This window comes from Lottia gigantea, assembly GCF_000327385.1.
Source record: "Lottia gigantea unplaced genomic scaffold LOTGIsca_87, whole genome shotgun sequence".
Lineage (NCBI taxonomy): Eukaryota > Metazoa > Mollusca > Gastropoda > Lottiidae > Lottia > Lottia gigantea.
Window position 1 is genome coordinate 360880 of NW_008710867.1, and position 16953 is coordinate 377832.

Consider the following 16953-nt stretch of genomic DNA (forward strand, 5'->3'; position numbering starts at 1 on the left):
TCATTGGTTGAAATAATACAAGTACCATTTGATTGGCTAATCACTGACCAATCAGTTCACTTCTCAAATATAATCTATAATATCATTGGTTGACTTTATGGTTGGTAAAATATTGACCAATCATATTGCTTCTTAGATATCATGTTTAATATTATTGGTTGAAAATAGAGATAATAGTTCCAATGATTTTGGTTTAACCTTTTTTTTGTATTAGAGAGCTCAAAAAAAATTTCAAGGCTTTGATTTTAAATCGAATTCAAAGATCCATATTCTCAATTTACATGCGAAAATTTGATTTTTCTTTTTGTGCTGAACTGTTTTCTCGTTCTATACATTTTAAAATTTTTGACATTTTTTTTTTGAAGGGTGTCTCTTAAACATATTATCATGACATCACATTATACTATGACATCACAATTTATCATGACATCACATTCATTATGACATCACAATTCATTATGACTGATCAATTTTTATTATGACATCACAATTTATAATGACATCACAATTCATTATGACTTATCAATTTTTTTTGTATATGACATCACAATTTATTATGACTCGACCTAGAATTATTATGACATCACATTTATCATGACATCATTCTCTTATTATGACATCACCATTTATTATGACATCATTACCGATGTATTACATTAGAAATTGCATCATGACACTAATAATAATAATAATAATAATAATAATAATTAGAAACAAATATATACATCTTTACACATTTAAAACAGCGAAAAAAAAAAAATCTGAAATATGAGCAAACCTTTGAGTAGGTTTAATATTGTTATCAGCGACAACCTCTAAAAAGCTTTGGATTACCGTTCGCGATATTACATCCATCTTAACCTTAAAACTGTCACAAAAAATATATCATTGTTCTTTGTCTTTGATGTAATAGTTAGATTAAATTAAGTAAAGTTTTGGGCATTAAGACGAGGGCATAACCACGAAAATTTTACTTAATATGATCTAAATTACTTAGAACCTAGAGCCTAACGCAAGCTGTCAATCAAAATGTCACATGATTGTGAATTTCTTAACCATTAAGCGGCTCACTTTATAAATAATTTAGCCAATGCTGATTGGATAAAGGGAGTTGGATTCTAAAAGTCTTTAGCCATTGTTCTTGCTGTATTGACAAAAGTTAACAAGTTCATTTTAATTTAGTTCCATGTTCGGCACTAAAATTTCTACTTTCAAAAAATGACCTGGGTTTTAAGCTTGTCAGAGCATTGTCTACAAGGATGCGAATAGTTTCTGCTAAAAAAGTATTAACAAATCATTTTCTATTTTGAAATTTACATTTAAAACAACAAGTTTGTCATATTTCAAAATATTCTGCAGTATTGCCAGATTTATTTCAAATTATGCAATAACTACATGGCCAGATTACAAAGACTAATGAATGCCCTCTTATAACATTATTGAAATGAGACAATCCTAACAAGATAATCTGGCGTTACTTCGCTTTGCCAGAATCAGGCAACACAAAATATCTTATTCTGGCAACACATTCAGTCAATAAATTTCCCCTGACTAAATTAATATATATTTATATATATTTATATGTATTTATTATCACTATGTACATTGCACTTCCCCGCATACGTAATGAATGAACAGAACAACAAAAAATAGAAGTATATAGCCTACGTCGCTCCGCTTAAAATTGACCATTTTCTTTCGCAATTCATTTTGTTCAGAGTCGTTTGCGAGAGATTACTTTTTAAAAAATATTCCCAAATATATCAAGTTCAAGGCCATTTCAGAGATTATGCAACAGGTGAAGGCCATTTTTAATTTAAAAGGTGAAGGCCATTTTTAATTTGAAGGTCAAGGCCATTTCTTAAATATATATAGGTCAAGGTCAGATATTTAATAAAATGGTGAATTTTATGCAGAGCAAAGAAGACAACAGATTAAAATAAAAACAGTCTATTCCCTGCGATAAATCAAATCTTTGAAAAAACAGAAACTTAACGTGTTAAAGAACATTTTATAAATTTATTTTTCCATTTTGAGAATCAAAATTTTCGAATTGTAAATAGCTAATTTGTATCCTTAAATCCTTTCCTCGCATTTTTGTATTTTCATCATCTCGACAAATATTATTTTAAACGCAAAGTTTGGAGAGTTTGAATTTAAATGAAATAGCCATGTGGACACTCTGAAGTTGACAAACACAAGAGGAGAGAGGCATCATTTGACTAGAAAATATGATGATCAAAACAAATTTTGATTCCCAAAAAACGAATCGAGATAAGCGAAACAATTGACAAATTTTTGATTGCATTTGATCGTTTGGTCCCTCACAATCACTTTTAGTTATTTTCCAAGTTTTTCTTAAAGTCAGATCAACAAATCAGAGATTTAAAAATCCAGATTTAGTAAATACAGCAATTTGATTGGATAATAAAATGTATTTTATTGGTTGACCAATCAGATGACTGAAGTAAAATTTTAGTGGCACAAATCATTGCTTTTCATTATACTCGGTTAAGTTGTAAAACTGTATTTGCCATTTCCATTGTCCGACAAAAGTCAGCACATTTTAAGAGAAAAATAAAAACAATAATATGCCATTATTTTGCATTTTTGATAAATTTTTTGTTATTTTTATTCCAATAAAAGAAATGGTTTCTTGGAGATTCAAATAAATTGACTAGCTTAAGTTAAATTCATTAAATATTGTGCCATTTTAAACTAATTACAATTTAAGTCACTGGTTACAGAATGAAAAACCGCTCGATTTGAAAACTTTTTGAGAAATGTTTTGGAAACAAATCCTCATCAGGATAGCTGGCTTTTACTTAGATATATTAACTTGCAAGTGCAGCTTTCACAACAGAATAACACCTTGGTCTGTGCTTACATAATTTTTACCACTCTCACCTTAATATAATTTTGTCATCATACCAGTACTAAGGTCTAAAGGGGGGAGCTTGGTTATCCCACACTCTGAAGATTGAGCGATTATTCACACGATAATCAGTGATGTAAATCGTGCTAATAACAATGTAATACTCTCATTTTATCACAACTAATAAATGTATCACAACACAATGGTTTGAAATTTCAGCTCAACTGACTAAGCTGAAAAATAAGCTCGACCTAATTTGATGCTTTTGCAGAAAGATAAACCTCTCTAAATTTTAAGCTTACTAAATAAAAAATAATTTTGACTAACTTTCATGCTTAATTGATGAATTTTAAGCTTCAGGGAAGATTAAGTTTGACTAGATTATAAGCATTTTATCAAAATAGCTTAGAATTTTAAGCTTTTTAAGAGATAAGCTTTGTAAGTACTTAACTTAGCCTACATCTGAACTGATAAACTTGACTAGATATTTAAGCTTTTTATTTGGAATTAAGACTAAACAATTTGCAAGACTAGAGCTCAAATAAATTTTTGGGGGAGCTTAATTAAGCTGTAGAAAAAGAGATGAGATCATGCATGATGTAAGACTAGAGGGTAATAATCTTTAAGCTTTATGCAAAAGCCAGGCTTATTCATCAAAAATTGATAGCTCAACTATGATGGGTTAATTAATGAATTGCATTAACCCTTCGAGCTTATTTAGTTTAATACTCCTTAACCCTTTTCAGGTCAAGATAATTTTCTTAAAATGAACCAGCATTTTGAAAAAATAAATAAAAATAAATGAGGATTAAATAAGATGCTAGAATTAGCTTAAAAAATGAATTTTCAAATGATATATATATATTGTTTGTAAAGAACTGTTTAAAGCTCAAAGCTGATTTTTTGGAGACTAAACTTCTTAAGATATTCGCTACATAATGTATATGATATATATATAGAAATTGAGCTCTCATTTATTAGAACTTGACTGCTGAATATTGTGCATTTGCAAAAGTCAGTATCATTAAATGGAGTTCTTTCCCCTGAAATTGTTTCCAAAATATTTTGATTTAATTTGAGCGATTTTCTTTGATTTTTGGCAATGGCGCTGCAGCATTGAAGTGGTTTTGGAATGTGGTTTTATTAACTAATAACGGTTTTGATTCACAAGAAGAGCAAACGTCAAAATTTTTAAAATTTTTCTACTATCGAGATCGCTATCTGCATAGTTTGGTTACTATAACTACAAAAGAATCAAAATTTGCATATGAGCAAAAGATGAAAAAAAAAAAAAAATACAGAAGCGCAAAATAAATCGAGTCTAGACGTAAAAAGAACGAATAAATGAGCGCACAATTTCTATATCATACATAGAATAATAATCATAGTATATTCATATATATATTAATAAAAACGAAAAACAAAATCATAAGGGGACGCACAGACACCTTATCACAGTTATGACACCTATACATACCATATCACTCCGCCTCCAAATAAAAGTAGTCCATTCAAAAAAAAGTAGTCCATATAAACACTCAAAGTGATGAGCTTTGCAATGACTAAAATTACAGTGAAAGAAATCCAAGTCCAAGAGAGTTTAGATTTAAGTTTTTTTTTATACATACACTCAAAGTCTTGCTGAAAAATAGTTCCAATTTCTTTGACCCCTTCCCCCCCAATACAAATATATCCTCATTCCAGTTTGAATATTTAAAACCAGTTCCAGTTTTGGTATAATTTAAACCAGTTTCGGTTTAACCAACTAAACATCCATGCCACTAATCAGGGTGTCTTTGTAGTTTGTATTCACTGCTAATTCCAAGAGCACTCAACTCAATTATACCAAGATTCTGAAAAATTCACAACATCTTCTTCAGCAATTGCTGATACTGTACATTTTTTAATATAATGCTCAGGCTTGTATAACGCGCACCCTGGTTTCTTTCTAAATCTCTCTCACAGTAAAGGGATTGTAAAGAGGTTTTATTCATATTTGTGCCTTTTATGATACCTAACTGTCCAAAGCTGCTAATAATATCTAAGGACCTTTGTGATTTTGTGGAATTGCAAGAACCACAGATGTCTGACTGAATATTTGAAAATTACCATTCGAAGATAAATACTTAGTGCCTATTCTTACATAACCTATACTTAGCTATAAGTTAGCAAGGCATACTTACTTGGTTAAAGAGGGCCACTCTCTTCGCCGGGTGATTGGGGGGCCTTTAATGGTTCATTTTCTGGGAAAAAAATGCTTGGTTCTGTATTTCGACGTTTTATTTTATTTTTACTTTTCTTCAACATTGTAGCCTGGGAAAAGAACAGAAGAGAAGACTTTGTTAGCCGGCGGTCAAGATACAGGATTCAGGCAGGTAAAATAATTATTTTTAATTATATTGACCAGTCATCCTGTGTCAGTGATGCAGGTTGGAGGGACTGACATGGAAAGTGTCTAGGCGTTTGGATAGGACAATAAACCGAGGCTCTGTGTGCTCAAGTTGATTGACATTAGCTGTTGTTGATGTCCATCTTTCTACCAGTAAACTGAACAATTACCTGTTGCCATATTAGAAGGGTTATACAGCCAAACCAAGCATATACAAAACCAAACTTACTTTTAATGCAGATCTGAGTACGACCACCTGACCAGCGGGTTGGATCCAAGGCTCTCCGTCAACTTGTACAGGAATATCAGTTAATAACGTTATACGTAGCTGTAAAAAACAAAACATAGCATCTTCAGATATAGCAGGACATAGCTTTAATCAATCCAAAAAATTGCCAAACATAGCAATTGGCATATGTGTCAACTGTCAAATGTAGCCATTGTCAAATGCATCAAGCATCAAACATAGCCATACTTATATGTGTCAAGTCAAACATAACCGTTATCAGATGTGTTCATTGACAAACATAGCAATTGTCAAATGTGTCAAACATAGCATAAAAATATGTAAACCATAGCCATTGTCAAATGTGTCCAACTTTGTATGTGAACCTGGGCAATGAATTCATGGCATCTATTTCCACCATTCCAGTTTTCAATCTGATATTCCTAGAAGTAACTTACATGTCCTCCCTGGGCTATTCTCATACCAGTTCTAAGACCACTGTGTATTTGTCCCATATGAACTACCCCAGTAATGCCTACAATTTCTAGGTTTCCATCATAGTGGGTTGGTTTAGCAAATGTATCTTCTTTTTCTGGACCCCAAGGATTTGCACCAGAACCCCAACTGCAAAAAAGAAAAAAAATTTGCCAATGGTTACTCTGTGAAAGGTTTTTGTAGTTATTGAGATTTCTTTTGGTAAGTGGTGGTCCATCTCTTACTATCTCTGATAATTTTAGTCTACATCGTAATCTAAATACATTTCTACCAAAGGTTGTCTTTTTAACCAATCATAGTGTGTCATATAGAACTCGTTTCAAACCTAAAGTAGAGCACCCAAACCTTTCTTTTACTATTGCTCTACCTCTTTCAGAATTTCAGATACCCATCTTATCCTATTGCATTACCTATTTTACAGTACATAAACAGTTCGCTACGTACCTAAGAATGTTAAGAATAATTATTCCCTCTACAGGAGGTAGTTCTATTAATTTCCCATCAACCTCTACTTTAATGTGACGATGTAAAGCTTGACAAGACTTCCTGTTGACCATTTTCCGTAAACCCATTTTAAAATATACACTTTTATTATGTAACCTGAAAACAAGAACAAAAAATATAGAATTCATTCACTTTTTGGGGATGGTTGTAGCTCAGTCAGTAATGTATTTGAATCTTGACATCATTTGGTCGATGAGCATGGATTTTATACACAATATTTCAGTCAGCAAGGAAATGCATATAGGAACATGCATTGGTCTTTGTGGTTCTTTCCTTTGGTTCTATTCTGGATGAACTTGCAGCTAAGTAGTCTTAGGATCTCAAAGATCAAGGGTTCTCTGCTCATTAGTGACTCTTGGCTTCTCTACTTCCAGGCTCATGGCCAACCTCCTATTAAATGTATCTGGTTTTTTTCACTAGCCATGATAAATCGGGACAGGTATTTTCTGGGATAGCATTTCCAAAGATCATCAAGGATTCTCCGCATATAAGTGCTTCCAGTTTCTTGGCTTACCTGCTATTAAATTTATCTGGTTTTTCTTCACGAGCCATGTGAAAATCTAGACAGAGATCAGCATCTATTCCAATACCAAAATAATTATTCATAACAAATATAGACGTTTGGTCTTCATTAGTGTTGGCCGAGTTGGTATCATTGGCTAAAGCCACCTTCATCTCATCTGTCTCTTTCTCATTGGGATGAAATATCACTGTCCATCTACAAGAGAAAGTGGTTGAAGAGGTTTAAATGTATATTGTATAATTGCAAATATAATGCGCACCCCTTCTTATCTCTAAGGTGCATCCTGTCTTGACAAAAAAATCAGCATTAGATTTGAATCCTCAAGTTGAATTTTAGCAAAGTTCCAGTGTGCACTTTTGATAGTGTTGCTTGCTCAGCTCTGAAGAAGGCTGAAGCTAGACTAGGCTTCATTCACCCAATAAAGCTCAAACCATTAGGACAGAATCCTGCAGAAGTAGAAAAATAAAATGAATGTACCTGTCCAGCTTGATTTCATCAGCATCTATAACATCTCGTAAGACATTGAGAGGATCTTCACCACCAGTATAACCTGGTCCCCACCGTAATACTCTCGCTAAATCATTACCTGCAAATAGTTACACAGAGTTACCTCCCCTTTCGAGTTATTTCTCCATGCTGGCCTATTCTCATATGGTTAAATCCTTTTTTAGCCTCCTCTATTACGACAATTCAAATGCATTATATAGTTCTTCAAATGTTCTTCTATGGGTTCAATTGATTGACACATTAAGACCCGCCTCTTGCACATGCTCTTTTCAATTGATTATCATAGCCTACTGCTTTAAAAACTGGGTTTTCAGCCTACTGGGTCTCAATTCAAAACAAAGATGACAAACCTGTTCCTAAAGGGACTATAGCCATAGGAGGTGACTGGCATTCTCCATCCTGCCCCACATTATCCAGACAGGACAGGACCCAGCCCACTGTTCCATCACCACCACACACCAACGCTTTATAGTATGGAATATTACGAAACACATATAACCTACAACAAAGAAAGAAAGAACCATATAACCAGTTAGGTTCAAGAGGATCCTGTATACCAGCTGGTCCTTTGCCAAACCTCTTGGCAATGATCGTTCCTGGATTATATGTAAAGGTTCCAATTCAGGAACTGACAGTGCTACATGAATATATTATCCTAAGCATTTGAAAAGATGGAAACAAAATGGCCGACAACTTACCCTGGAAGTGGTCCACCTAATTCCAAATTAAACACCTGATGAGGGTTGAGAAGTTTACGGAAAGATGTAATAAGTTCTAGTCCTTGACATCCTCCACTTTTAACATTCACAAATACTAATAATGGATTCACATTGTCCGATATCATATGTGGCTGGAAAAGAGAGACAAAACTTTTAAAGTGGACTGGACGAGAGTGTCAAGATAAGAATGCAAGGAACTGATTCGTTGATTGTTGCTGGACAAGAGAGACTAATATTTTAAGGAAAAGGTCAAGGTGACATGATAGTTGCTCAGGCACACATTACTATGTCAACTGGAAGATGAAGACAAACCAAAAGCACACGAAGGACATGCGACAAGAAGGGACAAACCATAAATCTGCAAGAGTGACTGGAAAACAGAGACTAATGTTCAGATGGCAAGGTCATGATGACTTTTATGTTTAAGCACACTTCAATATCAGCCAAAAGCACCAACCATGGACAGTTTGAAATGAAAACAAAGGGAGAAAAGTCCTACCTGTATATTTGGCAATAAAAGAACTATCAACTGTTTTTCATCAAAATAAGCTTCTTTTAAAATATTGAAAGTTCTGGTGACTTTTTCTGGTGACGTATAAACTAAGACGAGAGATCCATATTCATAATATATCACATCAAATGTTGACCATTTATTTTCTGAAAAATAAAATGGCGTGGGTGAAATAACATTACTGAAAATACAGCCAAACAAACCCCTCGACTCTCACAGCTAGCTATTTTGTTGAGAGTCTTTCTGTTGAGGGTTCTCATTGGCAGAAAGGATCAGATACATCATCAAATTATTGATGCTTCTTCTTCGTCTTCATCAATTGTGATTCAATCAATCATCGAATCATGTTAAGGACCCCTAATAATCCCAACAGAAGTCCATACTTATCCAAAATGATGGTCCTCTTGTGGATGGAGTCCAAACCCTTGCTAATCCCATAAGATCTTCCTGTGGTGGACTCCATATTAATCCCAAAAGAAGCTCCCCTTATGGATACTGATCCCAAAAGAACTCTTGTTGAGGAACCAATACTGATCCCGAAAGAAGGAAGCTTTTCATATCTTACCTCTGCCAATAATATCTAACAATATTTTTTCATATTGTCTCTGTGACAGAGCCGTTGGCAGATTACCAACAAATAAAGATATACTAGGACCGTGGGGGTCTTCTTTTTGCTGAAGATAAAAACGGGTCAACATCGTCTGACGTAAGGATTCCTGGAAGAAAAAAAAGTCAAGATCTGAAATCCTCTGAATAATAGCAACATAAACATCTTTGGGACATCTGACAATGAGGTCTTTTGCCACCTCAAAGAAGACCATCATACATATGGTCCTCCATGGACCATCTTACAATGATGTCCAGAAAACTGTATTCTTCAATGTACGGTTAATTATAGACGAGATGATGCTGGTCCTTTATCCAAAGAAGATCACCTCAAAGCAGACCATCATACATATTTCTAGTGGTTCCTCTTTTGCACAGAAGACTACAAGAGGCCAGAAACCCATGTTTTTTTACAGACAAGATGATGCAGTTCCTTTTGCCAATACTGATGCTTCAATAGGGTGAACCCAAAGCAATAAATGGATCCTTACCCTCCGCCTCTGTTGAATTAATTGCAATGGTTTTTCATCATGAGATATTGGTCGTTCTGTTACACCTCGATCTAGTAACACTTCTACTAGTGAATAATTATCTGGATTAGTTTCCTGCAATATATATTTATAATTGTCAAGGGCAATAACTCTTGGCATGCTAGTATAATAGAAGTAACTTGCAAGAGGCAATCCAATAAAAGGATGTAATGATAAATCAAAGCCTGGTGAACTGGATTACAATCCTTCAATATATTCATAAATTGTCAAGGGCAGTAACTCTTGGGAAGTTAGTAGTATATCAGTGATATTCAAGATGTATTAAACTTAAAAGGAAAGACACAACATCTAGGTTACATAAAAAAGAATAATTTTTGCTTTGTCAAGGGCAATAACTCTTGGTGATTTCTTACCTCTACATTAAATTTGCGTAGTGCATTGATAATAATCTCCCTTGTTGTGGTTTCTTTTGTTACAGAAAAATTCCTTTGACCAGTTGATGCACTCCTGAAATTTTAGGAGAACAACATAAGAGAAGATTGGATGACAAAACAATTTTGAGCCAATCAAAACCTTTGAACATACTGTAGCACATATGACATGTGTCATTTAATTTATCGTGTAATTAAGACATCACTGGCAGCTCTTTAAGAATAAAAACAGAAATGGTCAACTTACCTATGGCGGAAAGTGCCTGGCCAAACTTTTATAGAACCTTTATCAATAGTTTTTTCACGGTACCGTAAAAATAAACACGGTCGTTTGCCGTCTGGTGTTTTTAACTGAGAGCGAATGGGACTGTTCTCCTCTAGTTCCCGCTCCCCACCCGATTCACTGATTTCAGCTATATAATAATTTTTGGGATCATCGGATATGTGGAATGTTTTCAGAGACGTCTCCTGCAAAAAACAAAGGGAGATAAATCATCAGCTGGGAAAACCCAAACTTTGAGCAGACCATCATCTGAATTGAATCATTTATACGAAGTTTTGCCTTCTTTGGAAGCTAATTGTGTTTCAATCACCCTAAAAAATTGATGGACATTGTAGACTTGTGTTTCAAGACACTTACCAATATTGGCTTGATCAACAGGTTTTATTTTAGACTTGTATACCCAGACACTTACCAATATAGCTTGAGCAGAAGCATTCTTGGATACAGTTATTGTGCGGTACTGTCTTCTCTTTAATGACATATTTCCGTCAAAAACACGTAACACCTCAAGGTCTGCATCTTTCTCTTTATCACGTCCATCTTTTTCACGCGGTGAACGTCTTTCTTTGTCATCTTCTTCAGTTTTCGAATCACCGCTTGATGACCATTCCTCTGATACAGTACGAGCTAAAAGGCACAAGCAAATGTTTTAGCTGCTGAAAATTAGTTTAGCAGAAGACACCAAAAGAGTAGCCATCCATTGAATGGTAATATGTAACGGACAAGACTTAGAAGTGAAAATTTAATTTAGATGCAGTGGAGACCAAAAGAATTGCCAAGCCATTGTTAGCGAAATATTTATCTTCAATAATCTTAATGAGTAAAGTTTTTGAAGGAAGTCATTTTACATCTTGTGAGGAAGCTCAAAAGAATTGATTGTTCATAATATTCGAAAAATACTTACTTGGTAAAGCTACTGTTAAAGAGAAGCAGAAAAAAAGGAAAAAAAGAAAAATGCATCAGTTAATGTGTGGATATTTTTCCAAAGGACTTGGTCATCTCATTAATTTTAAATTAAAAAAACAATCAATTCAGAGGATAATAGGAAATTATCCGTAAAAGATGAGAGGTCAAAGACAAGCATAGACAGAAAAGAAAATGTCCAGATCATTCAGGATTTATCATCAATGACAAGAGGACCCTATATAGGAAAGATCATTTGCTGAAAGGTTTGGATTTTGGTATCCCCAAACATTACTTATGAGTTAGCTTTTGGAACGAAAAAGCATCATCAAACTCTGGAGTGATCCACTGTTGTTACAAAATGCCAGTGTTCTCCAAGTGATCAATAATGACTCAAAACATGCTTACCAGTTTTCCTATTGATTCCTAAGATCACATCCATGGGCACATCCAGTCTGGGGATTGTGAGACAGCTTGGTGGTAGAACAATTTCCCTCATACTCCCAAATTTACACTCCAGTGGTAATAGTTTGTGACATGCTGCATGAGCCTGGAAATCATCAAGAGAATTAAAGTTTGGACACTAGGCAGTAGGATCAATAAACTCCTCCCAAGCTGCTCCCAAGATTTCGGGCTCTGGTGAGAATCCACAAGGCTAATATTGTATCAAGGAATATTGGCTTTAGTTACATAAGGAGATCAGTCTGCACAAAATAAATGACAGGACCATCTATTCCAAAAAGAATTGTATTGGGTCTATTTTTAGCATGTCAGGCAGTTATCTCTGAGAGATAGAGAATGCTTCTACTTACTGTGACCCCACACCATTCACATCTCATACCAGCTAAACACTCCGACGACCAGCATGTCTTTTTACACACCACACATTTTGAGTTGGGTGGTAAGTTCCCTTCACGCCAATGGTGGTAGTGTACAATATTAGACTGAAATGAAATGAGTTCTTCAGTAACATCAATTTGTTCTTCCAAGGGGTTGGTCTTGGATAATCAAGTCTTTTTCTACTTATGTACAGCAGTTAAGCCTTGTTTGAATTTTGTATATATCTGGTGGAGATATCCCAAAACCCATAAGAACCCTTTCATCTTTCAATCCAGAGGACATGGTTCCATCTTCACTGACATTGTACAGTACAGTCTTTTCAAACATAATTTGCTGGTACCACTAGCCACTTAATAGCAAAAGTACCCTTCCCTTAAGTTCATGCCTAAATACCCTTCCTTCCATCCAAAGGATTTTGTTCACATAATTTACTCATGCCACAAACCATTAAATGCCAAAAGAACCCCTTCCTCCAAGTTCTCCAAGTACAAGAGCATGCTTACCTTTTCTGTTTGTGGTACATATGTAGCACATTCCATACAATCACTGACTACAAAATCTTGACATTCTAAATGGGAATAATATTCACAAACTGGAAAGAAAAACCATTTTCATGCACTGATAATATTCCAATTATAATACCTACTTCTTCATACATACCCTATATTTGTGAATATAATGCTCATTTTTTGTACCCATTATGGAATAATTAAGGGAGAAATTTTGTCATGCTTTGATATCATACCAATAAGGCTATATAACCTACTACTTGACACATACTGTATATTTGCAAGTATATTGCTCATTTTTTACACCCAATCTACAATAACTAAGTTCAAATGGTCTTAACTGGCCAGTACTTTCGTTCAGACTGGTCTTTTCAAAAGATGCAAACCCACAAGCGGCCAAAGGTGATACTTCTCACTTACTTTCACATCTAATAGCCAAACTATCTTCGAGTCTTTTCCGACAAACATTACAAAATTTTCGTTTAAAATGACCAGGCTCAGACCAACAATGGGACACTGGATTCTACAAAACAAAATCATCAGATATAGCAAGATCATCTCTTGCTGCTGTTGACACATCTTTGGATATACAATCTTCATCAGATATTTTCAGCAGCTTTTAAAATAAGCATTTAGTAGAATTGCAAGAACCACAGACGTCTGATAGAAAATTGGAATGATGCAAATTGATGCTATCAGTGTCCCTGATACACATAAAAAAAATTAGAAAACCTAAAAATGAAAGGAAGTGCATTCAGTGCAGAGGCCACAGAATTGTCAAGGGGGGCAAACAGCAGCAGAGCTTTAAAACTGAGGTAGGGGCACAGCCAGCTTCATTGATGGGAGAGGGGAATATCTGGTGAAGAGCTTAATTCAGTACTTACTTTTATTATTTGTGGTGCAATACAGGAACAAGGAGACACTACTGTTCTTAAACAGCGATCATGAACAACAAAATTACACACTGAAATATACAACAATGATTTGTCTTATATACTGTATAATTGCAAGTATAATACGCATCTCTTTACCTACAAGTAAATCTCGAAAAATCTTTTTCACTGTTAATAATACGCACCCTGTCTTGAAATGTTTGCCAATTCTGTGGAAATTATCATAGAATCTTGAAAATCGTGTCTATGAAAATTATCATTAATATCCTAAATTTTCGAACCATTATCATGTTTAGCCTATGGAAATTATCATAGATATAGAGCTTCTGGAAATTATCACAACGTTTAGTTAACGGAAATTATCAAAACATTAAGTTTATGGAAATTATCATATATATTATGAAGTTTCTGGACATTAGGACTATCAAGATGAATTAAATTATTAGTAAATTATCATTTTAAATTTTTGTAAATTTGTAAATACATTTAAGGTAAATCTGAGTAAATACAAGTTTGGAAATTCTAGTAAATACATAAGTAAATATGTGTTTGGAAATGCGAGTAAATACAAATTTGGAAATATGAGTAAATATCCAAGTAAATACATGTTTGGAAATGCGAGTAAATACCCAAGTAAATACATGTTTGGAAATTTGAGTAAACACCTGAGTAAATACATGTTTGGAAATGCGAGTAAATACAAATTATGAAATTTGAGTAAATACAAGTTTGGAAATTCTAGTAAATTCATAAGTAAATACATGTTTGGAAATGTAAGTAAATACATGAGTAAATACATGTATGGAAATGCGAGTAAATACAAATTTGGAAATGCAAGTTAATTACTTGTATACAAATATACCAAAACCCACACCCAAATCACAATAGTATGCAATAGATTTAGTTCTGCAATCCGATTGTCGTTTGCATGTTGGTTAAGTCTGGGAGTAAAAATCTATATTTGTAACATTGACTATGGTTAAGTCCAAACCGGTTATATGTCAAAGGCCAGAATTTAACCGGCGTTTAGTAGGGGCAGCCAATTTTCAACCATGAAATTGTTATTCCAAAATTGCACTTGCAAAGCAAATTTTTTAAAAGATTTGCAAATACTATAATAGCTTTGCAATTGACATTTCATAACATAATGCTGTGTTTTGAATCAGTGCATGAAAGTTGATCTAAATTTCAAACATTTTGAGAAACTACATTTATTTTGACCAGGCAAATCTATTCAATTTGTCAATTGATGTTTAATATATGTGCAATAATTCATAAGAATTAATTCCCTTCAGTTTTAAGTCAAAAAATATTTGCAAGAATTTTTTTCAAAAATTTATAAAAATAGGGCACTCTATCTTTAATTTTGACCGTTATAATACATGTTTGTCCACTATATCTTCCTAGTGATAGAAGCTAGTACCGGTATGCAATAACAGGTTATCATGCTGGGCCATATCAGTCATATTGTTTACAAATATTGCAACAATGTTTAAAATCTCAAATTAAAGATGCATCTTCCCCTCAATATAATCAAATTCCTCCACTATTGAAATAAGAAAACGATGTCCAGACCCCGTCCGTTTTGATGTGTTTTGGAATTTATGTTTATGCTAAGACACAGCAAATCCAATCCGTTTGACAGTCTGCAAATCCAGCCAAAATTGCATTCCACCATATAATAATCATCAAATTTTCATATAATTTTGGCGAGATTAGTTGCGACGATCGTTCTACATTCGGAATTTGGTGAGAAAATGTCGAAATTTTTCATAAATTTAATATCAGAAAATGTATATCTGGTTCTATATATATGTATATGCGTGCGACGATAGTTCTGCTTTACAAACATCTGACCTTGCTTGGAAACTACACCAAGGCCGAAGATCTGAAGCCGTCGGTCTAACCATAAGGTGGCAGGATTTGCGGCCTTACACCCTTTCCATCGCTTTTCGGTCGTCAGATACCAATCAAACATGCCCTTATACATTTTAACCCTTTCCCCGTGCCGAAATTCGGTGCCCAAATGCCAACATTGATATATCGTATACAATATTAAAATTGATATAGCCCGCATTCAAAAAGAATAAATTATCGAGAGCGCGTGAAAAAAAGGGGAATAGAGATAGTAATGGCACGCGTAATAAAGACGGTTTTTAGACAATAATAAAGCTTTACCTTCACAAACGTAGCCCTGTCCGATCAGCCCCCATAGCATGTCTGTGCAATGGTGACAATAGGTTGGTTTATGAACCGTTTTCTTCACGAAAAAATGCCCGTGACCTCGCTGAATGTCGGAGGCCGTATCATCGCTTGGCGATTCCGAACGAACGTTTTCATCCGCCATGCTGGTGTCCAAACGCTCGTTTTCTCGTTCCAAGCCTTTCCTCCGAGTAGAAACGGTCTTTATCCTTGAAAATACATCCTTAAAATCCACAGAAAAATATGGCGATCACTCCTTTTGGACATTATAGTTTAGTACTCCGAACCGCCATATTCACATCTCATCTTCATAGAACGGTTTCTTTACGGAAATGAGGAAAACTCAGCCACACCGAGGCTTGAATTAATACTCCGCGAAGCCGACACGCGAACCTGATAGGGTTAACCAGACCGAGAGTAATAGTAATTTTCTTACTGACGAACCGAGCTGACAATCGAGACTAATAATCTGACTTCCACTTTCGATTTTTTGATCCAGCATTCATTTTGATTAAATTAATTCTGTAGGAATCGGTATTTGAAGGGTTAATTATTTTTCCCGCTATTTTTTTTATTGAATATCCAGGTACTGATATCGGTGACGTTAGATTTTTATTTAAATCTTCGAAATTCTATCTGGGTGTTTAAATATTTAAAGAAATATTCAAGATTTGGCTTTTGACAATTCTACTTTCAATTTACATCGAAGTTATAACTGTCAAAGTTTTGTTGTTACTGGGGCAGACCGTTAGACAGCTCTCTTGAATTGAAAAACGTATAACGCACACTTAAGGCGCGAAAAGCAAGGTCACCCTAGAACGATATTCTATGCACGTGCTTTTATATTTTACACGATACTTTCGCATCTACGATAAACCGTTAGAAATTCAACATCAATGTATTTACGCCAATGCAGTACAAGTCCGTGCTGATGCACGCACGGGGAAATATGCACGTACGACTTAATATACACTCCCCCAAAAACGGATCCCATCTTAAAACGTAACGCAACAGATTAACTTCGACCTTAATCAATTAATCAATTG

General features: G+C 34.5%; 1 protein-coding gene across 1 annotated transcript; it reads right to left on the reverse strand.

The window, feature by feature from the left end:
• Window positions 1-4656: 4656 nt before the first annotated feature.
• On the reverse strand, window positions 4657-16052 carry LOTGIDRAFT_169573 (hypothetical protein; the record flags this gene model as incomplete). Its single annotated transcript, XM_009067866.1, has 20 exons — window positions 4657-4728; window positions 5494-5592; window positions 5949-6114; window positions 6430-6585; window positions 7004-7207; window positions 7490-7598; window positions 7870-8018; window positions 8218-8369; window positions 8738-8895; window positions 9315-9465; window positions 9847-9960; window positions 10260-10353; window positions 10525-10745; window positions 10973-11187; window positions 11872-12013; window positions 12276-12407; window positions 12807-12895; window positions 13233-13335; window positions 13697-13776; window positions 15884-16052. 20 exons carry the CDS (start codon window positions 16050-16052, stop codon window positions 4657-4659), a joined length of 2775 nt encoding a protein of 924 aa, XP_009066114.1.
• Window positions 16053-16953: the final 901 nt, after the last annotated feature.